The 27,424-nt window shown below is 37.2% G+C and overlaps 2 protein-coding genes across 2 annotated transcripts; both read left to right on the top strand.

The window, feature by feature from the left end:
- The first annotated feature begins 297 nt into the window (after positions 1-297).
- On the top strand, positions 298-11,658 carry LOC117984937 (alpha-tocopherol transfer protein-like). The gene is made up of 6 exons (XM_034971613.2): positions 298-626; positions 6,645-6,795; positions 7,676-7,790; positions 8,685-8,819; positions 9,787-10,000; positions 10,705-11,658. The coding sequence occupies exons 1-6, from the start codon at positions 464-466 to the stop codon at positions 10,857-10,859; spliced, it is 933 nt and encodes a 310-aa protein (XP_034827504.1). The 5' UTR covers positions 298-463; the 3' UTR covers positions 10,860-11,658.
- A 2,673-nt stretch (positions 11,659-14,331) lies between these two features.
- On the top strand, positions 14,332-25,500 carry LOC117984939 (alpha-tocopherol transfer protein-like). Its single transcript, XM_034971617.2, has 6 exons — positions 14,332-14,564; positions 17,406-17,559; positions 19,295-19,409; positions 20,524-20,658; positions 23,567-23,780; positions 25,343-25,500. The coding sequence occupies exons 1-6, from the start codon at positions 14,417-14,419 to the stop codon at positions 25,495-25,497; spliced, it is 921 nt and encodes a 306-aa protein (XP_034827508.1). The 5' UTR covers positions 14,332-14,416; the 3' UTR covers positions 25,498-25,500.
- The last annotated feature ends 1,924 nt before the right edge of the window (positions 25,501-27,424 follow it).

The following is a 27,424-nucleotide window of genomic DNA, read 5'->3' as shown; positions in this document are numbered from 1 at the left end:
AACAGTGAAGTGTTTTCAATAGAAAGCTTTCAAAAGTCGCAAAATTTTGCATTTGACCCGTTATTTATTAAAACTCGTCCTCCTCCAAGATGACGTGTTCTTGGACTTATTAAAACAAGTCCAAGAACACGTCTCAGACTCAGAGTTTTTAAAGGTCTTGAACCTTGTGCCCCATTAATTTTTAGGGCATTATCGTGAGAGCGCTAGAGTTGTTCATATCTGAGTTGAGTGCATAAAATCATACACGTAGTAGCCATGCTTTGATCAACACATTTACTAGGAGTACTCTTCTTTTTTATTACTTTGAACTCATTTAAAAAGCCAACCAGTACACAACCAGTTTTGATAGGTGTTTTCATTTTGAGAATAATTATATTATTAAATAAGTACGTGTATTAATTTAGTTTTGATCGTGTGTCTGGCTAAGCCGTTCATTTTAGTGTGAACTTTACATTGAAACAGTATGGAGTCGATCCCACAAGACTCGATATTTGAATTTAATCCCGACACGCTGCTATATTTGAGAAAACAGTATGATTTGGACAAACCCGGGAGGATTGAGGAAGCCATTAATATATTGGAGGAATGGATACAGAAGCAGAATCATTTTGTGGTTAAAGAATTTCGTAAGTTAATATTATTATTTTTATAAATCACAGAATTTACTTACCATTAATTTTTGAATATAATTAAGTATGCTCGATTGTTTTTGTATGATACAAAAAAAAACAACCGAGTAAAAAGTTTTTTAATTACAACGTTAATAGGTAAGTATTCCTATGAACGATAACTATGATGATTTGTGTAATATGGAAGTGGGCTAGCAAGGAAACGGTACGCAAGTTTTTATTGAACCTATATACCTACCTACCTATCACCTAAATGGTTTCTATGCTGAATCGTACCGGAACGCTAATCGCTTGGTAGGGTGTGGTGCCAAACCACAACAAAGTGAATTATTTAGAAATAAGAAATTGCCATACTGCCGGGAATTAAACCCAAGACCCCTTATAAAATCATACCGCTCACCAATACGTTAGGGAGGTAGCTAATGGTTTTATAAGTAATTTTTATTTTAGAATTGAAACAACTTATTGTAACTTGAATGAATAATATAATTCATAATTTTGTCAACCGTTCCAGTTCTGGGAGCAAAATGCGTTCTGGACGCAGGGACTCGTTATGAAATCATGAGTCACTGAATGTATATCAACATGTACCTACCTACCCACTTAATTAGTTAAGAAATTAGGTTAAAGCAATATTGTTATCACTTTTAATTGCCAATTAAATGACAATTAATAAAATATAAACCCACTCAATATTATAAAGGCGAAATTGTGTGTGCACGTATGTGTATGTTTGTTACTCTTTCACGCAAAAACTACTTGACGGATTTGAAATTTAGGATAAAGATAGATTATACCCTGGACTAACACATAAGCTAATTTTTATTCCGGAAAATCAAAGAGTTCCCATGGTACTTTGAAAAAACTAAATCCATGCGAACGAAGTCGCATGTATCAGCTAGTAGGTAAGCACATAAGTGTACACGGTATCTCAAAGGCTCAAAGTCTTACGACGACCTCCCTATTCTGTATATTCTGAATTCGGTGGTCTTGAATATGGATCCCTGAGGCCCAAACAGGTTCGAAACTAATCAGCCGTTTTCCTTATTACATTTATGTAGCTATAGTCCGCGACAGGTCGAGATGGCAATCGGTGTAAGAGGCGTGGGCTGTGCGGGTGTGCGGGGCGTTCCCTCCCCGATTGTCATCTCGACCTGTCGCGTACTATAGGTAGGTGTAGGTACCTAGGTATTCCTTATAAAAACTACATAATAACTAATTAGTTTTTACTATACTTTTTATCTGTGCGGTAGGTAGATGATGCTCGCAAATATTGTGAGCGTGGGTTTAGGTTTTTAAAATCTCGTGGGAACTCTTTGATATATCCGGGATACAAGTTATAAATAAATAAATGATAAACGAATAAATAAACGAATAAAATAAAATTTCTTACCTACCAAATATACCTACCAAATTTCGTCAAAATCGACAAGATGGATGATACTGTACGGGAGCGGTGTGCAGGCTCGACCGTACCAAAGGGGAGATCTCCCAGCGAGCGGTTGGTTGTGCTCGGTAGCGCCAGCTGGGCCGACGGTTGTATCTTGAAACTTCTATATATAGTCCAGATTGCCGAACACTCTGTTAGTGCGAGTACTGTCGGCGGTACATTTGTTCGGGACTACGTCATCGATTGAACAGCGCCTTCTAGTTGCTAGTGTGGTAACCGCCACAATACTTATGTGAAAAAGCAAAGATACTATTATGTGAATATCGAAATTAGTGATATAACATGAATTTTATTTAGCTTCTGTAAGTAGGTACATCATCAAGGCACAGTCTAGCAATTCTGAAAGTAAAAAAAAATCAGTGTAAATATGTATTACTTTTTCATTAAGTAGGTACCATTTAATTTAAACAAAAATAAAGCGCCTCGTGTAGGTACAAAAAAATTATATTGTTCTCTTTTATCATGTGTGCCCATTTAGGGTTCCGTACATTATGATGGAAAAACTGAACCCTTATAAGATTATTTCTGTACTGGCTTATGCTCGCGACTTCGTCCGCGTGGACTACACATATTTCAAACCCCCGATTTCACCCCCTTAGGGGTTGAATTTTCAAAAATCCTTTCTTAGCGAATGTCTACATCATAATAGCTATCTGCATGCCAAAGTTCAGCCCGATCTGTCCAGTAGTTTGAGTTGTGCGTTGATAGATCAGTCAGTCAGTCACCTTTCCTTTTATATAATATATAGATATCTGTCTGTATGTTAAGGCTCTTTCTCTCAAAAAGGACTTGAGGTATCAAGGTGAAATGTATACCTACAGATTATTGAGGTCAATGGCTACTAATAATTGCTGTAAAAAATTCTGGTTTTACTTAATAAAAGGTTACAGCTTTTTAAAGTGTGATTTTTATATTAAATGTTCCACTCACTGACAATCATCAAAACCTGATAGGTATACCTACTTACTTCTGATTGAACGAAAATTTGCACAATTTTGCTACTGCTACGTGAGTGCTTAAGGCTGCCTTTCCACCGGAGATGTAAGATATAGCTAAGTAGTGAGCGAAGGTAAAGCTCAACTACGAAACTGTTAAATGTCTATTTTCACCAAGCGGAGCAAGATGCGCTATCAAGATGCGCTTTGCGCGAGATAGCTTTGCGAGAAAGACGCACGACGCAAATTAAAGAATCCCAAGTCAGGCTGTGCTCTATACTTCCCATAGAGCTACAATATCTCGCATATTCCTAGCTCGCATCCTTAGCTCGTGTTCTTAGCTGGCATCACTCGCGTAGCTGGCATCCCTCGCCTAGTAGGTAAGTATGTAAAAAAATTAGCTTCGTCGAACTCCCTTGGACAATCAAGTGATCCTATTGGTGAGTTTGACACACTTCCATAACTTAGCAACGAAGCACATCACTGGTAGAAAGGCAATAAAATATGATGTTGTAAAGTGCTAATTTTTATTAGACACATGTGTCGGTCCCCCCCTTTATCAGCCAAATGGTAGTATGAAGGAACGTGCAAAAATTCACAGTAGTAGTATATAATCAATTTTAAAGGAAAACTATCATGGCTAAGTAGGGTACACAGGTTAAGGAGTTATATCTGTTTTTCGAGGTTAATTATTGTGACTACGGAACCTGCGCGTGGCCCGTCACGCACTTGGCTGGTTTTTATTTGTTTTTAAGGCGGTTGAATAATAAATAATTTAAACAACTAAATAATTGAAGAGCTGGTGAACAAAAGTGAAGGTGGTGGCTGGTGCGTAGTTACACTTCTGATAAAAATCCTAGATATTTATACTTAACATCTCTGTAACAATATGCAGGAAATTGCATTCTTTACAGCGGGCTATGATGTCCAAGATTGGTTTTCACTTGCGGCAAACAGAAAGTCTTACGATTGTGCAAGCGGCTACAGTCACTAGACACTTGATAGAGCGTGCTTTGACTTTGCTTAGACTTAAGTCACTGTTAAAACGAGACAGATTTATGGCAGCTATATGACGCTGTCTCGTTTTAACCGTGTCTTAAGTCTGAGCAAATTCAGAGTTCGCTCTATAGATCTCACCAAGCGTTCAAGCTTAAGCTGCATCATCACAATATCTTGTAAGCAGGTCTGATTACGGCTAAATGCTAGTCTATAATATAATTTAAAAAGCTTTCATTCAGTTTTTGCTCTTCCTGTATGCAATAAGACAGTTTTGTTCACCAAATTATTATGTCTCTACGGAACCCTCGGCACGCGAATCTGACTCGTACTTGGCTGGCTTTTTATAGGTTTGTAAGTTTATGATTGCCACTGACCTCAGCAAACGACCAAGGCTCAAGGTTATCAAGTGGACTGGCTCTAACACATTTATAATATTATCTAATATTAGATGATACCCGCGACTTTGTCCGCGAGGACTTAGGTTTTTAAAAATCCCGTGGGAACTCATTGATTTTCTCGGATAAAAAGTAGCCTATGTCCTTCCCCGGGATACAAGCTATCTCTATACCAAATTTTATCAAAATCGGTTAAATGGATGGGCCGTGTAAAGTAAGCAGACAGACAGACAGACAGACGGACAGACAGACAGACACACTTTCGCATTTATAATATTAGTATGGATTATGTGGTTCAAATGAAGACCGTTGCCATATTTGTAACGAAACTTTTAATTGCTATTTCTGTACTGTTCTACTAATTTTTTTAGGTGATTGAGGTATTTTTGCAGGTGTTTTTAAAAAATAAACAGAAATATATAACCTAAGCAAAAAAAGAGTAAAAAAGTGAAGTAATAAAAAATAGAGTTTTAATCTATGGCATCTTTACAACACGTCGATAAAAGCTGCCGTAAAACATCTGTTCTGTTTGGTGGCCATTTTAAATATGGACGGAAGTAACGTACTTACCTACTTGTTAGTTCCGTCAAAAAAAAGGGAAATAATCTCAAGTCGCGTCTCATCTCATCAAGTTTTACTCCAAACATTGTTGTAATTCACCACTTGCTTAGAACAATTTAAGTATTACAAGCTGAAACGTTGATAATTCACACGTTAGTAAACACTGGATACGCATACTGCTGTGATAGCCTAGTGGTTAGGACGTCCGCCTTCTAATCGGAGGTCGGGGGTTCGATTCTCTAACTTTTCGCAATTATATTATGCGTTTAAAAAATTAAATATCCTCACTTTTAATTGTGAAGAAGTAATTAAATATCACTTGCTTTAACGGTGAAAGAAAACATCGTGAGGTAACCTGCATGCCTGAAGTTCTCCATAATGTTTTCAAAGGTGGCCAGCGTGGTGGACTATGGCCAAACCCTTCTCATACTGAGAGGAGACCCGAATCCCATTAATGCCTAGATTTGAATATAAACCATATAGTACAGTTTTAAAACCAGGTACGCGGCAGAAACTAATGTAATATCAACCTTAAGAATAACATTTCGGCTTTGTAGAGCGTTGTCTCTGTCTCTCATACTTATGTGACGTTTTGTCGATCTCAACGACAGAGATAATGCTCTACAAATCTGATATCTCTTCCTAAAGTTCGATGTATATTATATTCTGCTGCGTACTGTACGTATATACACTACTGTGCTGCTGTGCTGTGTGTGTGTGTGTGTGTGCTGTGTGTGTTGTGTGTGTGTGTGCTGTGCTGTGTACTGTATGCACTAGCAATGATAACCTTATTATTTTTAAGTTATTTTGAATTATAATAATTAAACCAAAGATTATGAATATACTTTAACTATTAACCTTCAAATTGCGGGGCTTCCGGTACAGGTTTTTAGACGTAGGTTCTTAGGTGCATTGTTATATAAAGGTCATAATAAATCATTGTTGTGCGCTGGGCATTCAAGAATAATTATTTTCAAACTTTTTCACCAAAAGTTACACTGGGGCCGCTGAATTGTTCTAAAAAGTATGGTCTGGAGGCTTTGGCGGTGGCTAGTTACCACCCACCACAGGCCGCCACCTATACTTAGACGCCTAATAGCCGGGCACCCCTGATCGCCAAGCTTAGGCAGTTGCTTAGCATAAAAGTCAGTCCACGCTCGTTCGGTACCCTCATTCCGCATATTTGTCTTGTTTACGTAACTTTTGAGTCCATCAACCACAATAATTTTTCTGGTGGGAGGCTTCGGTCGTGGCTAGTTACCACCCTACCGGCAAAGCCGTGCCGCCAAGCGATTTAGCGTTCCGGTACGATGTAGAAACCATTCCAGGTTAGCCCGCTATCATCTTAGACTGCATCATCACGTACCATCAGGTGAGATTGCAGTCAAGGGCTAACTTGTATCTGAATTAAAAAAAAAAAAAAAAACAAAGCAAACGGGAAGTACCCTATAGGTTTTCTTAACAGACACGAAAGACGGACAGACAGACAGGCAGACAGACAACAAGGTATCCTATTATGGTCCTTTTTCCTTTTGAAGTACGGAACCCTAAAAATACCCGACGACGGAACATTTGGTGCGCGAGTCTGACTCGCACTTGGCCTGTTTTTTTGTATTGTACTAAATATTTAGCTTTCATCTTTGTATGGAATGTAAAACATAACTTTTTGTTTCAGCTCGGGACTACTTAGAGAGGTCGATCATTATAAGCAAGGGATCTGTTGAACGCGCCAAGAAGAAATTGGATAAGATATGCATGTTTAGGACTACCCTCCCTCATTTCTTTGAAGAATTTGATGTGAAAAATTGTGAATTATTGGATGATATGTAAGTAACTTGAGCTTTTAAAGTTTTATATCAAAGTGGTATTTTTATTTTATGAAATAACTATTTATATACTACAAGATGATGCCCGCGACTTCATACGCGTGGATTTAGGTTTTTAAAAAATCCCGTGGGAACTCTTTGAATTTCCCGAATAAAAAGTTGCCTATGTCAAATCCCGGAACGCCTCACCTCTGTACCAAATTTCATAAAAATTGGTTAAACGGGTGGGCCTTTAAGAATCTCTTTGATTTTCTGGGATAAAAAGCAGCCTATGTCCATCCCCGGGATGTAAGCTAACTATGTACCAAGTTTCATCCAAATCGGTTAAACTATTGTGCCGTAAAAAGCTTGCAGACAGACAGACACACTTTCGCATTTATAATATTAGTAAGTATAGGTACTTGGTATTACTTAGGTCTGGCACTTGGCCGATTTAGAATTTGAAAAGTTAGCCCTTAAGTTAGCCCTTAAGCCCGATTTCACCAGACGGGTGGTCAATGGTCATGTCACAACCATAGCACCCGAGCAGACCAGGCGCTATGCTATGAACTAGCGCTAGGCTGCAACCACACCTGCTGGTAAGTGATGATGCAGCAAGATGCCTATTCACGTGGAAAACTGATAATGAGAGGGCGTTCCATATCCTAGCGGTTCGAATTAGAAATGAGGAGCCAAATCCCTTCCTACGTTAATTTCGACTACGTACGGATGCAGACCTTGGCGATGCTTTGCGGTACGATAGTAGAAACTAGAAAGGTTTAGGAGAATCCCCATTTATAAAAACACAGACACTGTGCCAGGATAGCCGACAAACCTGTCACAATACATAGGTATTGTCAGGTCACAAATTGCCATCAAATTTTCTTTTTAATAATTTCAGGTATGGAAGTTTTCTTCCCAAACTTACTAAGGATCATTACAGACTGTATTTTTTCAAAGGCAAGGCCAAAACAATTAAATCGGGAATGCTTGATTGCTATCGTCATTTTTTCATGGTGAGTATTTAAGAATGTTTTGTTTTTGTGTTTCTTAGAATAAACTTTGCATGTTTAGCCTCAGCTTTTTCCTTGAAATCATCAATTGCAATCAATTAAATTGTATAAGCGCATTTAATCAAGTAGGTTACATAAATTAAGTATAAAAACCGGTTTTCTATTTAAAGTTCAATCCATCTCTATTATGAATAAAAACTGTGTCGGTCTGTATTATATTATGCCTATTTAAGAGTACTGGGTTACCATGCTCTTGTAGTCTTTGCCGGTGTCTTCATAAGATATATTTTATAATTCTTTTTCATCCACCTTGCGAGCTATTTTATTTTATTTTTTCTTTATTATAAAAAAAAAAAACTATCGTACAATTTTCCTATTCTTACAATTTACAACATCTATTTCAATGTATTATTTCTTATTTCTTCTTTTATGTCCTATATCACTTTAAATTTAAAAACTATAAACACTTTATTTCATTTTATTTATCCATTTACTCGCCAACTTTATATATTCTATGCCACTGACGTTTAGGTAATATTTAAAAGGCGGTCACTGAAAATCAGCATTGGGGCATCTGGTACCTCAGATATTTGCTCTAGAGGTTTGTGTCTGAGGGGCCCGACGTCTCAATACAAGCTGAGTGGCCTACCTGTTCGAGGTGTTGCACTGCTGTACAGGACGATATTGCCTACACCATGTACCACCTATATACCTCGAATAAACATTATTCTATTCTATTCTATTCTATACAATATGATGGAATGGTGAAGAAAATAATATTAGAGAACCTATTACTAGCTTCTAGTTATTTAATTTTTAAGATTATAATAGATTAATTTAAGCTGTTAGTTTTCCAAATAAAATAAAATAAACCTTTAAGATTTATAATCATTTCAGCAATGTGAATACATCCAAGCCCACGACTACTGTAACGGAATAGTGGCAGTAGTAGATTATACCGAAGCTAACCTGTTGGAATTACTCAAATGGTTTAACGCGGTGGATTTACGGGAAGCGATTGCGATCATAAAGGTACGAGTATAAGGCAATAAAATTGATAAGTACTTTGATTTTCAGACGACATTTGCATGCCAGAATTTTTTAAGTAAGTATAGAACAAATATGTATTTTTCGAGCGCCTTTTAGATAAATATATTTTGGCTGAATATGAAGGCTAGTAAATTATTTTAATGTATACGATTTGGTATAGGTACCTACCTGCTGGCATATATTTATCCCGGAAAATCAAAGAGTTTTCAAAAGATGTGTAGAAAATATAAATAATCGCAAATTACACCTATAGTACGCGACAAGGCGTGATGGCAATCGGGATATGAGGCAGCGGGACGCCGCGCACAGGGTGTGCACAAGCATCGATATAAATGACAAGATATACCCACCGCACCACCGTGAAAAATTTTGTACCCGCGAACAAAATTTTTCACGGTTTTGGAACCAAATAGAAATCAGCGCCACCTCTTAGATACTAATGAACGACCCGTTTGAAATCCAGACGTCACTGAGGTTGCATTGGTGCTTAAGCACCGCTGAATCGGTGCCATTTTGTTTGTTCAATAGCCCTGTCCATACGAAGTAATATATAAGTCAATGCCCGCAAGTCACCTACGCTAACCCGCACCGGGTTAGCGCGGGGCGTCTCCACCCGATTGCCATCTCGACCTCTCACGTACTATAGTTAGGTACTTATTTTAACTACATTTTATCGTAAAAGCCCACCAAACAAAGCTTCATTTACTTATTTATTTTACAACTAGATGAAGCCCGCGACTTCGTCCGCGTGGATTTAGGTTTTTAAAAATCCCGTGGGAACTCTTTAATTTTCCGGGATCAAAAGTAGCCTAATGTCCTTCCCCGGGATGCAAGGTATCTCTATACCAAATTTCGGTTAAACGGATGGGCCGTGAAAAGCTAGCAGACAGACAGACAGACGGACAGACACACTTTCGCATTTATAATATTAAGTATGGATGGATTTCAGGAAGGATACGGATTGAGGATAAAAGGGATACACCTCGTATCAGCTTCGAAGGCAATAGAAGCTGTTGTCGCAATTTTCAAACAAGTATTAAGTCCTAAGCTCGCTGGACGTTTACATGTGCACAAAACTATGGATGAAATTGGGAAATATATAGACAAAGATATTATTCCAGCGGATTATGGTGGCAATGAGAAATCTCTGCTAGAATTACATAGTAAGTATAAGTGCCCTTGCACATGAAGATATTTTCACGCACTACCAACGCACGCTAAAAGTAGATTAGCACTGTACAACCCGTCGGATATATCTGCGCACCTCGCTGGAGTGCGCTTCCCGTCACGCTTCCCCGCAGCTCGCCCATTTTCGCCTATCCAGTACCCAAAGAGTGTATAAACACTAGGTACGTTCTACCAGTATCGTGGACAGTACCAGTACCAGTACCGTTGCCAACGCAAACACGTTGCCTGACGTCATTAAGCCAGGGCCAGGTTGATTTTTTTTTTGTAAACCACAAACCAGCTGGTTAATTCCGCAAAAGCTGTATCAAGCATTATTGAGTACAATCTTACAGCAGCGACACAATATTGCCTGTTTGTCGGTCTTTTATCAAGTACAATTTTATTTGGAGAGTGTGCTCATTTTAAACTTTACGACCTTGTTCTTCCTTCACCATTCTACCACAAGACAGCCTGAAACCGTAAACGTTGGCATCCATATGTGGCTGACATCCAATCGTCATCAAATCGATTTCTAACGTCATTCACCCGAACTATTAGTTCCTTACCCATCTATATTTTCGAAAGTAAATTTTTTCTGTAACTAAAAAAAAATTAGTGATGAACATCACAGATATAATGAATAAAGGGCATGTTTTACAGAATTTTGATAAATGAATAGACCTCAATTCTTATTTTTCAGAAAAGAACATAGATGTGTTAACTTCAGATGATTTCACTGCACACCTAAAAAGAATGAGACAGGCGTGTACCAATGAAAAATTAAGACTATCAACAAACGAAGCTGACCAGTATTTGGGAATATCAGGGTCATTTAGAACACTTAGCGTTGATTAAGATAAGCCTGAGATAATAACGTATGCAACAGTAGCATGGTGCGATGGCTATATCCTTTTGCAGCTCCGAATTTTAGACAAGTCGAGAAATCGAGAGCAAGCATCGCCTAGTCGTCTAAACAATCAAACATGGTGATTAATACCCGACTAATTAGTAGTATCGAATATGACATAAAGGTAGTTAGACGTTTTGTTTTGCTTGAATGTAAAGTCTTATGATATTGTCAATTGATAAAAATATAACCCATTGAATCAAGTTTTCATCAATGTTGTGTTGTTTCAAGTCTGTAGAAATTGTTAAATGATTTTTAAAATTTGACTTTTTTCAGTCGTGAAAGGTGACTTAAAGTTAAAAAAATGTATATGACGTCAAACATAAAGAAAGTGAATTTATTCTAAACTAACTGATGCCAGCGACTTCGTCCGCGTCGATTTAGGTTTTAAAAATCCCGTTTGAACACTTTCCGGAATAAAAAGTGCAAAAAAACACGCCGATCAGTTGGTCCGTTGCGGTATGATTGAAGGACAAACCAATAAACCAACAAAAAACACACTTTCGCATCTATGATATGGGTAGTGATAATATGGGTAGTGAATAGTGATTGCACACGCGTGCATGCATGTTCAAGTTCCACGTTTTTCCATCGCGTCACGCTGCTATTGTTTGTTGTGTATTTCAGGCTTGAGGCGCCGTCCTATTGTCATCGCTCGTGCGATGATGCGTGCGTCCGACGAAGATGATCGTGCGTCCCGTGCGTTCAAACAAACTGTGTTCTACTGAATGTCCTATTGAAGATCGCGCGATCATTACCCGTAGTACAAGATTTTACGTCTCACCAAACCAAACCAAATTCGAGAGTCGAAATACTTCCGCGTTACAGTAAAATGGACCTAAACAGCCTTGAATTGAAGTCAACTATTCAATGCCACTGATTTTAATTTCGCAATGTTTCCGCTTGGAGCGCTGGCTGTAGAAGTGTAGACAAACTTGAGCTTTAAAACAAGGCTATTAAGATCCAGTTTACTGTAACGCGGAAGTATTTCGACTCTCGAATTTGGTTTGGTTTGGTGAGACGTAAAATCTTGTACTACGGGTACATATTGTATTTCATCGCACGATGAAATCGCATCGCATCATCGCGCGAGCGATGACAATAGGACGGCGCCAGCTTAGGGTTAATGGAGTCCACTGGTAATTCTAACTTAAGAAGGTTGTGGTGCTTATAAATAATAACATTAATTTCACCACCACTTGAAAGCATAGGATAACAAAAACACAAATAAATTATATTATACTTAATTTATTTAAAAAAGAGGAATAAAAACACTTGGGTGTGCGTTATGTTAACGTTAAATAAAAAAACATGAATAAAATTATATTAGTTTTATTTATTTTCCGTTAGCTATGAATTATGATGGACTTATTTTGTTTGTACACTCCACTAAATACCTGGCAGAGTTTCTTCAACTCCGGCAAAACATTTTCAGTTTGTAAAAAAATAATAATATGGAAAATTGGTTCCAATTACATGACAGGTCGACATGGCCATCCCGATTGCCAGCCCGGTGGGTCGCCCCGCACACCCGCACAGCCCCCGCGCTAACGCGGTGCGGGACAGCGTGGGTGACGTACGGGTGTGCACGGAGTCTCCCGCCTCGTACCCCGAGTGCCATGTCAACCTTTCGCGAACTAGAGTTATGGAGTGACATCGACAAAAAGTGTCTATCTCGAAGGAACCCTATAGTACAGTACACCGATGAGTAGGTATATAATCACTACGTTAGTAGGTACGCGGCAAAAGTAGGGGAGAGTGTGGATGAAAGAGCCAGTTTTGAAGAGTATAAAAAAAAACACACTTTTACTATATTATTTTCAAATGAAACTAGGTTTTCTTATAATCACTTTAATTGGCAATGTTATGAAATGAAAATAAAGAGGATAACAACGCTGATAATCTCTTATATAAATAGTTTAAAAAAAAAACGAAATAGGCTCTTTCATAGCAGCAGGTCAATGAAAGAGCTACCATGTGTTATGAAAGAGCCGATACCTACTTTTGAGGCACTAAACGGTTTTTTTTCAATTAAAATTATGTTAAATATTTAAAATCAGATTAATACTAAGCTTACTTTGGTAATTCTATGAAAATCACAATTTTTAAACAGTCTCAGTAATAATTAAACATTGTCTTAATCAACAATTAAAACTTTTGAACTTTGTCTTAGTCAAAAATTAAATAATTAATAAAAATTTGTCTAAAGACATAAAATCTAGCCCTTTTTCGTATACTCTATAACTTAAAAAATAAAAACAATATAAAAACAATATAAAGTTTTAAAAAAAATTGGCAGAAGTAATTAATCACCCCTTTGTGTCCACACGATTCATTTGCCCACCCGTTACATACACACACACACACACACACACACACACACACACACACACACACACACACACACACAGAGACAGACACACAGTCACACACGTCAAACTTATAACACCCCTCTTTTTTCGTCGGGGGTTAATTAAAACTAAACGATGTATTGAAAGACCCGGCTCTTTCAAAGCATAGATAACTGGCTCTTTCAAAACACGACGCTTTTAAAAATATAACCACAAAAAAAGGCACTATACCAGAACGCTGATCTGATATTATTTATGCAAAACAAGGGCAAATATATAGACGCCAATACTGTATATCAGTTTTGTCAACTTATGCAATACCCTTTTTGAAAAAAAAGATGAAAGAAACACAAAGAGACTTACTTTTTGGCTTCTGAATTTTCGTAACAGTCCTGTGAGACCATTTGTTGTCGACAAATGTTTGTGGGTGACAGCTATCCAGTGTTGCCATTTAAGGAGTAAAATTAAACTTTGGTAGAATATCGATAAGTAATGGAAAATCACATCGGCTCTTTCAAAGCCTGGCTCTTTCATGCACACTCTCCCCTAATGTACATCCCCCTAAAAAACTTTTTTTTTGAGAACCACCTCCTTTTTGGAAGTCGAAAAAAATAACCACACACGTGCGAAGCCGTGACAGGTGGTTAAAAATATATTTTTTTTTAAAATTTATTATTCACAAATGTAGGTAGGTCTGAATTATAAGTTATCTTCTTCTTCTTTTCTATCATATAAAAATGAATCGCTAAATGTGTTGCTCATTGCAAATCTCGAGAACTGCTGAACCGATTTCGCCAATTCTTTTTTTATAATATTCCTTGAAGTACGGGGATGGTTCTGGAGAGAAAAATTTAATTCAACCTCCCCCTCAATTTTCTTAACTATACCCGAGCGAAGCCGGGGCAGGTCAGCTAGTTTGAGATAGTTTTTACACGCACACAGGGAAATTTTTGCACTCTGCACGTTGCGCGTCTCTCGTGACTCATGATATCGCCTGTTTGTCTGAAGTTTAATTACATATGTACTTACATATTAAAGTAGATCAGTGCCAGTTTTACTACAGAAGCTTTACGATCCTTGGGCTCATTTGCTGTAGGGCTGTAGGCCTGTGTGATAGTCGTCCGAGCGCAACGGTGACGCAACTAATTAAAATAATGGATCAAGTATTTGAGTTTGAGTCGGACACAATACAGTTTGTAAGAAAACAGTATGATTTGGATAAACCAGAGAGAATTGTGGAGGCCATCATAATTTTGAGGGATTGGCTGAATAAACAAGCGCATATCGTTAGGAAAGATTATTGTAAGTACCTAGGTTTTACTCATTACTTACTTTCATTACTTTTACTTTGTTTACGTTTACCTACAGTATTCCTAGTTTACTTGTAAGCTGCTTCGTCCTAGGATCGCGTGGGTGGGCTGGGCTTGCCATTATTTTGAACAAATAATTAGTATTTTCAACTTTCAAAGTAAGATAACTAGGTATACCAAGTGGGGTATCATAATATGAAAGGGCTTTACCTGTACATTCTAAAACTAAAACAGAATTTCATTTATTTTTATGCATTATAGTTTTTGATATGTCGTGCAAAATATCGACTACTCGAATTATAGTTACGAACACTCGGTGCGGGAGTCTGACTCGCACTTGACCGGTTTTTTAGGTTCCTTTTATAATTTAGACCAGGAATAAGACCAGATTTTTGTAAGTTTCCATGGGACATAGATTTTAGAATTTAGAGCGTGCAGAAGAGATATCTAATTTGATCGTGTTATAATTTAGTAACTTTGGCATGAGAAACAGTCATAAAGAGTTTTTTGTTTAAATAAGTAAATAAATAAATAAATCTTCATTAATCTTTCTGTAGAACCTATAGCTTACTAGGTAGCTACGCAGTTAATGCAAACGCAAGATGCATTTAAATTAGTCCCGCAAATTGCTATTGCGCTGGAACCATATCTCATTAACATCGAAATGACGTCATTTTGACGTCAGCCGAAATAAAAATATACCATCAGCTCGAAACTCAGTCTAGTGCTGACGTCACTAAAATGGCGGCCACGCGCATTAGCAATTTGCGGGACTTATTGTAAACCTAAATCAGTACCCTTATTATAAATGCGCAAGTGTGTTTGTTTGTTGGTTTGTTGGTTTGTCCTTCAATCACGTCGCAACGGTGCAACGGATTGACGTGATTTTTTGCATGGGTATAGATAAAGACCTGGAGAGAGTTCTGAGAGTGAGTGAAAATCAAAGAGTTCCCACGGGATTTTTAAAAAACCGAATTCCATGCTGACGAAGTCGCGGGCATCAGCTAGTAGTTGAATAAGCAATATTAAGTAAGTGGTAAGTAATTGAAAGAAGTTGGTTAAAAACAATTACCCGCGCTGTGTTTCTTGATTATCAAAGAGATATCGAACAAGCGGTATACTTATCAAACAGGTTATTCTAAAGCGGTTAGTAAAAATGTAGGCCGCAAGTAAGTAGGTACTTACTTTATAAATACTATCTGTCCCGGCTTACTCACGTGTGTAGTCGACGTTAGCCCGACTAGTTTCGAACCCATCCGGGGTCCTTTTTCAAGGGAGTCCGTCCGCGCACGCGCCGCGGTTTTGATTTTAATTAATCAAGTAAGTTTTAGGTACTTACTTGATTAATTCCTACTAATATTATAAATGCGCAAAATGTGTTTGCCTGTTGGTTTATTGCCTTTATAATCACACCGCAACGGAGCAACAGATGGACGGGATTTTTTGCCCAGAAATAGCTAAAGATCTGCAAAATGACGTGCTGCTTTTTATCCCAGCAAACTAAAAAAATCCCTTGAGTTTAAAAAAAATCTAAAGTCTATTTATCTATCTGGACATGATCTACTAAATATTTGATTTTATAATACACTAGCTTATGCTCGCGACTTCGTCGGTATTTTACCCCCGTAGGGGTTGAATTTTCTTTCCTTTCTTAGCGAATGCCTAAGTCATAATAGCTATCTGCATGTCAAATTTCGTCCCGATCCGTCCCATAGGCTTAGAATTTTTTCGCTACGCTCACTGTCCAGTAGTTTGAGCAGTGCGTTGATAGATCAGTCAGTCACCCTTAGCAGTCACCTTTTCCTTTTATATATTTAGATTGTCATTATTTATTATTTGTTGTAAGTAGGTATAATATTATTATTAATTACTACTATAATACATTATCATGCATGCCGGACTTTGTTCTTAGTTAGATAAAGTAGGTATACTTGTGATATGTAATACATAAAATTACGTATGAAGGACGCCACGTGGCCTCGTTGCGACACTGCATATCAGCTGATTATGCTGGTTTGACTCAAGTCGGTAATTAGATGGGTGACCAAATTTGGAGGCCTTTTGACTTTTTCGTTTCTTCCGTACATCGGGGAGCACATCAAGCAATCGTTCCTGGTTATTACCACTATCATCTAATAAATCTCCTACTTACCCGACTGCGGCGAAGCCCAATGGTGAAAGGAGGGTATGTGTTTGACCTGTTTGTATGTATGTCCGTTCCTATGTCCGCTTGTAACTAGTGAACAGCTCAACCGATTTTGATAAATGATACGCCATTATACTCGACGAAGCGAAGACGAAGCCAAAATTCTTAAAAAGTCAAAATGGCCGATTTTATGCGCTTTAATTTGCGGGCGGATTTTTTTTTCGAAGGCCCTCGAGTGGGGTGTCAAATCAAAGGATTTGAAGAGACGAGTACAAAAATATAATATACAATCTATACATATGTTTCAAAACAGTTTGGAGTGACAAATCATAGAAAATAACTACAATGGTTAGTTAGTTTAGTTGAACTATACCTACCTATGCAAAAATCACGTCGATCCGTTGCTCCGTTGCGACGTGATAGAAGGACAAACCAACAAACCAACAAACCAAACAAACACACTTTCGCCTTTATAATATGGGTATTGATAAGTAATAACACGATCATATTATATTAATTTATCTATGGAATTAATAAGCCCACCCGTGCGAAGCCGAGGCGGGTAAATTAGTAAGTAATTATTATAGGTACCAAGGTTCCTAATTATATTTGGGACAAACGCACACAATGTTGTATTGCATTTTTATGAGGAAAAGTATAAATACGTACTAATTACATTTTTTTAAGCAAAAGAATATTTGGAGAGGATTATAATCCACAGTAAAGGTTCCGTGGAAAGGGCAAAGATGAAATTGGACAAAATCGCAACGTATCGAACTCTGTTACCACAGTTTTTCGAACCGTTATCTGATCCTGCAAAATTATCGATATTGGATGATGTGTAAGTAAAATTAAAAACTAGGCGGATTATTATGTCTTCAACAATCATTACACACACTCTACTTTTATATGTATACAGGGTGTAACCAGAACGTTGGCAAAAACGAACACAGGTGATAGTACTGATGATCACTGATATGATACAACACAGAAAAACACGACAATAACGCGAAAAAAATTTCCTACATTTTGTTAAATTTCACGATAGGTATATTGCAAATAAAACATCTGACTGACGCTGACCTGAGGTCAACGAACGCTGCCTAAGTAGGCCACTCGGAGTCAATGCCGCGTCGTAGGCGGGGCATTGACCCGAGATTTGCACGCTATACATTGCGGGTTTGAAAAATACTAAATCACTAAAACTACAAAATGAGGCAAATGGTTAGGTATTGGTATAGGATTGTGTTTAGGTGTATAACAACAACGCTAAGTTTTTGCTAGCGTTCTGGTTACACTCTGTATAGGTAGAGGGCCATAAGTGTGCGACACGTGGACCATGTCTGTGTAATGTGCGAAAACCTTTTTCTCCACGCTAATCGTTGGCGATCCGAATCCCTGAAGAACGGATATATAAAATATCTACGTCATGATATCATAATAATAATTAGTTCTATGACTACTTCGGAATGTATTTTCACGAACTCGGATCGGATGAGTGCTTAGCCGCCCTAAGTGTAAATAATTGAAAATCACTATCCATTTTATAAATTATATACTTTTACCGGTTAATATTAATATACACTTTACTTTTATTAAATTTGTAAAAAAAAATATCCAGAACGAAATCGTAGCACTTCGACCCCAAGCAGTCTTGTCTGTCGTACTTCTAGAGTCGGAGAGTTCAGAGCAGCTGCTCTGAATTCTGCAACCCAAAATACCAAAACATCCATAGGTAAACAAGATAAAATTAGTATCAATTTTCTTCTTAATCGAATAATTAGTTGTATTTCCAGGCGTAAAAAGTATAATAAAAACCAACAAAAGTTCGTACGACATAATTCAATACTAATAATCTTTTGCCATGTACTTGTAGTTTTAAATTTAAGTAGTATTTTTCAAACCCGCAAATAATATGGCGTGCAAAACTCGGGATCAACGCCCCGCCTACGACACGGCATTGACCCCGTGGCACTTAATACGCAACGTTCGTTGACCTCTAGCGTCAGTCAGGTGTTTTATTTGCAATACATTGCAGAATTTTAAAAAATGTAGGGTTTTCCGCATTTTTTATAATATATTATTAGCAATCTTCAGTACAATTATAACCTGTCTTCGTTTTTGCTAGCATTCGAATTACATTCTATATATTATTATAGGTAGCTATACGTCCTTTAACAGGTCTTTGAAATTATAATATTTGTTTGAATATTATATGATAGCGGGTGAGATTATTGTCCAGCCTACTGATTCGTTAACTCAGTGTCTATACTTGTAGCAAAGACTGGCTGCCTGTGGGCAATAAAACTACTGTTGTTTGCTTTACAACAAAAGAAGTCTACATTGCCCCGCGGGCAGCGAGATTTTGCGACGACTATAACACTGAATGATATCCACCGAGCTCATTTGACATTTATTTTTATCATTTATTGAAGGATTTCTACAAAACTCATTTTAATTTCACGCAATGAAGCAGCAATGTAGAACCAACCAATGTCAAATGAACTTCGTGTAATGGAGACTATGGATCGTTCATCTATTTGTGCGATGTTAGAGTCAGATATTTTGTTTCACAGACTCATTGGATTTCTACCAAAACTCACTAAGGACCATTACAGGGTGTTTATGATGAAAATTAAAACCAAAACGTTCGAGGCAGGATTTTTTGATTACTATAGATATTTTGTTATGGTGAGTTATTTAGGAATCCTTTTGATTCTGCATGATTTTTTGTACATAATATTGTGACCATCTTTTTTGTTGTAGTTAGGATTGCCAGATGCCCCGTATGGGTTACCCCGTTTTTCAGCCCATGGTAATATTACAGAAACCAGTCATTCTAAAAATTAAATACGGGGCAAATAAAGCACCCGTATTTTTTTCAATTCAGCCAGAGCTGGGTTGCGAAACCAAACGCTGACGTTTCGTCTGTCTGGCCAGCGTTGTGTTGTGGGTTTTTGAATTCGTCGTTCGTTTGGGGCGCGAAGAGTTTTTATACTGTTTCTTCAAACATTACCAAAGTATAAATTTAAAAGTAATGTTTCTTCTTCAAACACTGCTGTTTTCATAATTGTCTCCCGTAAAAATGTAAAACCCGTATTTTTGATGCTTGTAACCCTTACGAAGTGGCAGGTGGCAACCCCAGTTGCAGTACCATCGTATGCGGTGACAGCCTATAGTGGTTAAGAGTTCGGCTTCTTATTCGGGAGATCCGGGGTACGATCTTGAGCACGCACCTCTCGTGCGTTTTAAGCAGTTAACATCACTTGCTCTAAATATGAAGGAAAACATCGTAAGAAAACCTGCATGGCTGAGAGTTCTACATAATGTTCTCAAACGTGGTTGAAGTTGCCAATCCCTAATTGTCTAGCGTGTTGGACTATGGCCTTACTCCACATTTTAATTTGACTTTCCAAAAAAGGAGTAATTTGGATGTTGCGTTAGAATCCCGACATCATCCCGAGAGACACTTGCTTTTTTTTTAGTTCCATTATCTTTGAAGATGTTCATCAGATCTTCATCAAATTTATATGGGACCACTTGGGAAGTAAGTACTTAGGTATACCCTTTCAAACAAAAAAAATATATTTCCAAATCGGTCCAGACGTCTTCACGTAATCGGCGAACATAGGTACATAAAAAACAAAGGTTCTAACGAATTGAGAATCTCCTCCTTTTTTGAAGTCGGTTAAAAAGACGCATTTCTGCTCCTTTTACGCCCGCCAAATTATTGTCTTCAAAGGGTTTCGTAGAAAATGTTTAATCAAATGCCCCTAATAATATTATATTTCGCTGAATTTTTCAGATTTGCGAGTATATACTAGCCCAAGACTATTGTAACGGCATTTTGGTAGTGCTGGATTACACAGACACAAACATTTTTGAAGTCATAAAAGCCATAAATGTGATGGAGATGCATCAAGGTGTCGGAATCATAATGGTTGGTATAAGCACAAGGGCTTATTAAGGTAGACTTCGGTCACACGAGTAGATCTACTCATGTGCTTCGGTGATTCGCAGACAAAGTGACAGACGCACGCGACGGACGCGCCGCGACTGACGTAGCACGTATTATACCTACTTGTAGCAAAGACACGCTGCCCGCGCGGCGTCCGTCCGTCCGTCTGTCTGTCTGTCTGTCTGTCTGTCTGTCTGTCTGTGTGTCCGTCTGTCTGTCTGTCTGTCGGTCTGTCAAGAAACCTACAGGGTACTTCCCGTTGACCTAGAATCATGACATTTGGCAGGTAGGTAGGTCTTATAGCATACATTAGGGGAAAAATCTGAAAAACATGAATTTGTGGTTACATCACACAAACAAATTAGTATTTTCAATTTTCGAAGTAAGATAACTAGGTATATCAAATGGGGTATCATAAATGAAAGGGCTTCGCCTGAATAGAAGGGATTAAACAGATTTTTATTTATTTTTATGCATCATAGTATTTGAATTATCGAGCCTGACTCGCACTTGGCAGGTTTTTATTATTAGATATTATGTACTATTTAATATCAATTTAGTTGTTACTCTATAATATTATAATAATAATATTACAATATAATATGAGGCGCCTTTTATTTCCACATAGAGGGTGATGAAAAGTAGAGTGTATCGCTCGGGCGCAAAATATTTTTTTGGCTCGGGCGACGTACTTTGAAATTTGAATCCCTCTCTACGTTCAGGATTTTACTAAACTCTCTACAAACTCTCTACTCTACAATCCCTCGCTTCGCTCTGGATTCAAAAAAGCGCCCTCTTCTAAACGCTGTGCCTTCCGGTGCGAGGTCGCCATTCCAGCGCCTTGGGACTCCAACGTCTATCGGTTTTCCGAACTATGTGCCCTGCCCATTGCCAGTTCAGCTTTGAAATCCGTTGAGCTATGTTGGTTACTCTAGTTCTTCTGCGGATATCCTTACTTCTGATTTGATCACGTAGAGGAACTCCAAGTACAGCTCTCTCCATCGCCCGCTGAGTGACTCTGAGCTTTCTAATGAGACCCATAGTTAGTGACCATGTCTCGGATCCATATTATGTCATCACTGGCAATCCGCTCTTTTTGAAGACTTCTAGCATTAATATTTATATGACTAATTATATTCGCATCTTTAGGTTTTAATTTAGTGCATAACAAAAAATCTACAAAAATACAACTATACATTTGAAAAAACTTAATTGAGCGTTAGACGTAAGCAGTGTAGTCTTTTAAGTCCATTGTATAGTACGCGACAGGTAGAGATGGCAATCGGGGTACGAGGCGGGGGGACGCACCGCACCCCTCTGCGATTGGCATGGAAATGTTTATAATGTATTATAATTAATATTTTTATGACTACCTAATTAAAATTATACGTCTTTAAGTTCCAATTTAGTGCATAACAAAAAATACAACAATACGTAATTTTAACAAACTTAATTGAGTGCTTAAAGTAAGCATTGTCAAGGTAGTTTTTTTATCCATGTAGTATCCAAGTACCTACAATGAGTTATTTTACGAACCAATTTCTACGAACTTGTCTTCTTCATATCCGTGTGCATCGATGTATGCCTAAGTATTTTATACAGTGTAGGTACGTACTTTACATCGTTCGCGGCAGCTAACAAAGCGTATCATAATAATAAAAAATTGACTAAGTGCGAATCGGACTCACATATGAAGGTGGGTTCCGTAATAACACTTTAATTTTTTTAATTTTTGTAGCGGTCATTTGTAATTTTTTATTATTTGTTGTTATAGCGGCAATATAAACACACATTCTGTGAACATTTCAACTCTCTACCTATTACGGTTCACGAGATACAGCCCGATGACATATAGATAGGCAGACGGACGAACGGACGGACAGCCAAAGTTTAGTATCCCTAACAGGGTCCCATTGGAACCATTAGGGTACGGAACCTTAAAAACTAAAAATAAGTGAAACATCGTTATTAAATGAAATACTAATAAAAAATGTTTATTGTGATGATACCGGACGCAAAGCAGGCTGATTTAGGCGAAGTCCTTTTCTAATTTTAAATCAGACTAGCTGATCTGCCCCTGCTTCGCTCGGGTGAAATATCTAAAAATTCTTTGAAATGGGTATCTATAAGTACCTTGTAGAGAGAAAATCTCAAGTTTCTGAACTCATCGGTTTGAGCTGCTGTACTTTTTTATTTATTTAATTAATTGTTGATTTCTTTGCACTAATTACAATATCTTCTAACTAACCTACATATCCTACAAAACTGTACAGTTTGTCAATTAGTCAGTCAGTTTCTCCTTTAAATTTAATAGAATTAAGTAAAGTTAAAAAGTTAGTAAATTTTTGTATGGTTCCGTACCTTAAAAGGAAAAACGGAACCCTTACCTATAAGGGTTCCGTTTTTCCTTTTAAGGAAGGATCCTAATCACTTCGTTGTCTGTCTGTCTGTCTGTCAAGAAACATATAGAGGGTAGGTACTTCCCGTTGACCTAGAATTATGAAATTTGGTAGGTTGGTAGGTATTATAGCACACGTAAGTGGAAAAAGCCGAAAACTGTGAATTTATGGTTACATCACAAAAAAAAATGTGTTCATGAATTAAAAAAATTAGTATTTTCAACTTTCAAAGTAAGATTAGTATACCAAGTGGGCTATCATATGAAAGCGCTTTCTTTATCTGTACATTCAAAAACAGATTTTTATTTATTTTTAAGCATTATAGTTTTGTAATAATCGTGCAAAATGTCGAAAAATGCGACTGTAGTACGGAACCCTCAGTGCGCGAGTCTGACTCGAAATGGTTTTATATTTTAATGACTTTGTCCAAGAAGATTTGCGCAATTGATAAACCGTAGAGACCCTAATCAATCTGTTCATTTCATTTTCAGGACGGATTTGGCATGAGAATAAAAGGCATTCATATTATAACGTCTTCGAAAACCATAGATACTTTAATCGCATTGTTTAAACAGGCATTGAGTGCAAAAGTCGCCGAAAGGATTAAAGTCCATTTTAGTGTTGATAACTTACACGAATTCATACCGAAAGAGATTCTGCCAAGGGATTATGGCGGCCAGGCAAAATCGTTATCTGAATTTGCTTGTGAGTATCTCCTCATATTATTATCACTAGTGGACACTCGACAGTGGTTCTCTCAGAACTAAGGCTGAGATCTATAGAGCGCACTTAAGTAATCCTTTTTTAGTAATCCTTTTACAAAACATTGGTCCAACCTGCATCGGTGCGACAATAACACCTTTACTTAGATTAGTTTTTTAAATTGTTAGCTCCATTTTTTTACATTTATATTATATTATAATCAATTCTAATATTAATTTAATCCGCTTCATACTGTGTATATTGTTATGGGTTGTATTTTCATTGCCTGAAATAAAAATTATTTATTTATTTATTTATTATTTAAGACTTAGATTGAGTTAATACGAGACAGATTTATGTGAGAGTTATAGCTCTGTCTTGTTTTAACTCTGTCTTAAGTATAAGCTAAGTCAGAGTCCTGAGTCCGGGCCTACCATACCGTTCCCACTTGTCGTTTGTCGGGTCCGGAATTCAATCGGATGTTCCAGTGGCAGAACATTTTATATGAAGCAATTCCCACTTATCGAAAACCGATTTAGTGTCTAAATGTTCTGCCACTGGAACATCCGATTAAATCTGGGAACCGAAATCCGGGACAGACGACAAGTGGGAACTGGGGGTTATACGTACAATATTATTTTGCATGGGAAATAGACACAATTTTTATCAAATGTAGAGTTTACAGGTATATGCAGTATGCACTCTTTCTCTCGCGCAGAGAAAAAGTGTATCAATTTTATTCGAACTCGCCATCCTCACATAAACTTCAACAGTTTCTAGAGGATGGCGAACTGTTTATTTTAAAATGTATTATTGAAATTTACGTGATCAATAAAATAAAATAAAAATTGATACTGGACTTATGTTAGTTCCTGTTCGGCTTTAGGCTATTTTATATAGCTACCTACATAAACTCAAGTCGGTATAAATTCAAATACCAAATCGATTTAATTATTATTTTATGACATGTGTCATAACTCATAATGTATTTTATTTTTATTTTTTTATTGAATGGTTTACTAGCGATTATAACATAAAACTTACTAACTATAATAAATACATAGATTTTTCTATCATGCAAAACTATGTTAAATCATTTTAAAGTAAACACTGCATGCAAATTCCGTACAGATATCAGTTACAAAGGGGAATGTATAAATGTGCATGACAGTAAAAATATCCAAACATCCAAATTTTATATTTGTGATATTGGTAGTGATTAGTAAAATAATAGGCCACCTTTATACAGACCGTTCACTAGTCACTACAACTTGTCCCCTGACGTTATGTTGGCACTATTGCAAATCACACAATATTAAACCCCATGTTCTAAGGAATAAAGCAAACAAAGCAATGGTGCCAATATGACGGCAGCGGACAAGTTGTAGTGAACTGTCTGTAGGTATTTTTGATAAGACAAGACTACCACAACAAACCGGCAAGAAACTTAGGTAGGTACCTACTTAAAAGGTACTCTTTTTACAAGGCAAATTCATATAAATATTCAGATAAATATAGACTATAGGTACCTACACTATTAAATTCCTTTCATTTTTAATTCACAGGTGTTTTAAAATCAACGCTAGGATCTGAAAATAATATGAATTATTTCAAAGAGATGCAACATGCTTCCATCAACGAAAACTACAGACGCGAGGACAAATTCAACGACCATTATTTGGGAATACCAGGCTCATTCAGGAAGCTAAATGTAGATTGAGTAGGCATACTTAAATAAAATCTCGTCATATTACGGTCGTCGCAAATCTTTTCGGCTTGGGCGTCAGAGCTAAAAAATATTTGCCACGACTTTAGAAATAACTAGCTGACCCGCCCCGGATTCGCTCGGGTGGAATTTAGAAAATCGGCGTGGGGGTAGAGTTTTCAAAAACCCTGAAATGGGTACCTACGTATTTTTTTCTATTGTAACCGAAAACACAAATATAAATTTTCATGCAAATAACTTGATAAATGACGGACTTTGATACAAACTTTCATCCCTTAATCCCTTATTAATTAACCCCCTTGGGAGTAGAATTTTCGAAAATCGTGAAACATATTATGTTTTTTATTCTTAACCGAAAGCCCAAATAGTAATTTTCATCGATGTAACTATAAAAATGACAGACTTTCATACAAACTTCCATACCCTATTTAACCCCCTTAGGGTGGAATTCGAAACATCCTTTCTTAGTGAATACTTACTCTTTACAAAGAAACACACTACTCCAAATTTCATGTCGCTAGGGCCAGCGGTTTAGACTGTGCGTTGATATAATAGGTATAATGTCAGTCAGGCAGTCAGTCAGGACTTTGAATTTTAAATATACAGATAAGAAAAGAATTATTAGGTTTATATAAGTCAATTTACAATCTGAGCTGATACATGGTGCTCTTTCCATTGCGGAGTGTTAGGTATCTACACTATCAATACCGAATCGCGATTCTGGTATCGCAGAATTTCAAGAACATCTGGATGGATATATTGCGATATTGTGAATACCATCAATATGCCCTCGATACAGGATCGTAATATTGCGTAATATTAATTATTATAATATGGATTGATAGTGTTGAGGTGCGCTTACAAGGGCAATTTTTTTACGCAATTGTTGCTCGGCAATACGTATATAGATCAATCTGGTGGCAATAAGGTGTAGCAATTACAATGTTATAGTGCTGAAATTTTTAGATATTTATTGCTGGGTATTACAGTAAATTGTTTATTGTTCGTCATTTCATAATTGATTAAATTACCCGGAATTCAGGAATTTCAATTGCCTGTGTAAGCGTACCTTAATAGGCCCCATATAGTATTCTGAAGATTTTTGTACAGACAAAAATTTATCACGTCTATCCTACTGTATGACAGATAGGACGTGTTAGGATCTTAAGTAAAATAGCTTCAAAATTTTATTATATTTTATTTTTCACCATGGCAACTTTGCTTTTAAATAGACTATCAGTTATCATTCTGTGTTTATTGACGCTGGTTGTTGTAAAATGGCGGGAACCGGCCAGATTGTTGACTGTCACGTTGGCAACTCTGTTTTTAAATGTCAGCATTCTGTGACTGGTTGACGCTAGTTGGCGCAAAACGGTGGGGACCAATCGGATTGTTATTGTCACGTTGTCCAACTGTAATTTTCAAATACACTATCTGTGTCACTCGTTGTGATTGGGTAACGCCAGTTGGCGCGGAGTAGTGCGTGACCAATCCGATTGGGTTTCCCCTCCGCTTGAGGGTTCGAAACTCTAGCCAGAGGTTTGGGAGTTTTGGAGAGATAATTCTCTCAGAGAGATGCTGAGTACAGCACAAATTGTGAATAGTGCGGTTAATAGTAATTATAATCAAATAAGTAATTAAGAGATTAATAAAAGTAATATTAACGCAGTAACGTGTTCGTATCTTTTCCGAGTTCCTTCACCGCGCTATCTCGCAGCAGGGGTTCTTTTTATAGACGGCATAATGCTAAGTTACCTACTCCATACCGTAAATAATAAATTCGGTATCAGGGTGGATGGTTGGTGCTGGCTGTTTGAATATTTCAAATAGGAAAAGAAATAATAAATTTGTAGTACCTACAAAGAGATTGATTAGTCTTACTGTGATGGAGTTTTATAAATAATTTATGATACTTACAGTA

The sequence above is a fragment of the Maniola hyperantus genome, chromosome 9 (assembly GCF_902806685.2).
Source record: "Maniola hyperantus chromosome 9, iAphHyp1.2, whole genome shotgun sequence".
In the NCBI taxonomy this organism is placed as follows: domain Eukaryota; kingdom Metazoa; phylum Arthropoda; class Insecta; order Lepidoptera; family Nymphalidae; genus Maniola; species Maniola hyperantus.
This window is presented reverse-complemented; position numbering and strand designations above follow the sequence as displayed.

Coding starts and splice junctions, on each gene's coding strand:
- LOC117984937 (XM_034971613.2), top strand. CDS start 464: ATGGAGTCGATCCCACAAGACTCGATATTTGAATTTAATCCCGACACG. Junction 7,791..8,684: donor GCTATCGTCATTTTTTCATG/GTGAGTATTTAA, acceptor TAATCATTTCAG/CAATGTGAATACATCCAAGC. Junction 8,820..9,786: donor AAGCGATTGCGATCATAAAG/GTACGAGTATAA, acceptor GATGGATTTCAG/GAAGGATACGGATTGAGGAT.
- LOC117984939 (XM_034971617.2), top strand. CDS start 14,417: ATGGATCAAGTATTTGAGTTTGAGTCGGACACAATACAGTTTGTAAGA. Junction 14,565..17,405: donor TATCGTTAGGAAAGATTATT/GTAAGTACCTAG, acceptor CATTTTTTTAAG/CAAAAGAATATTTGGAGAGG. Junction 17,560..19,294: donor TTATCGATATTGGATGATGT/GTAAGTAAAATT, acceptor TTTGTTTCACAG/ACTCATTGGATTTCTACCAA.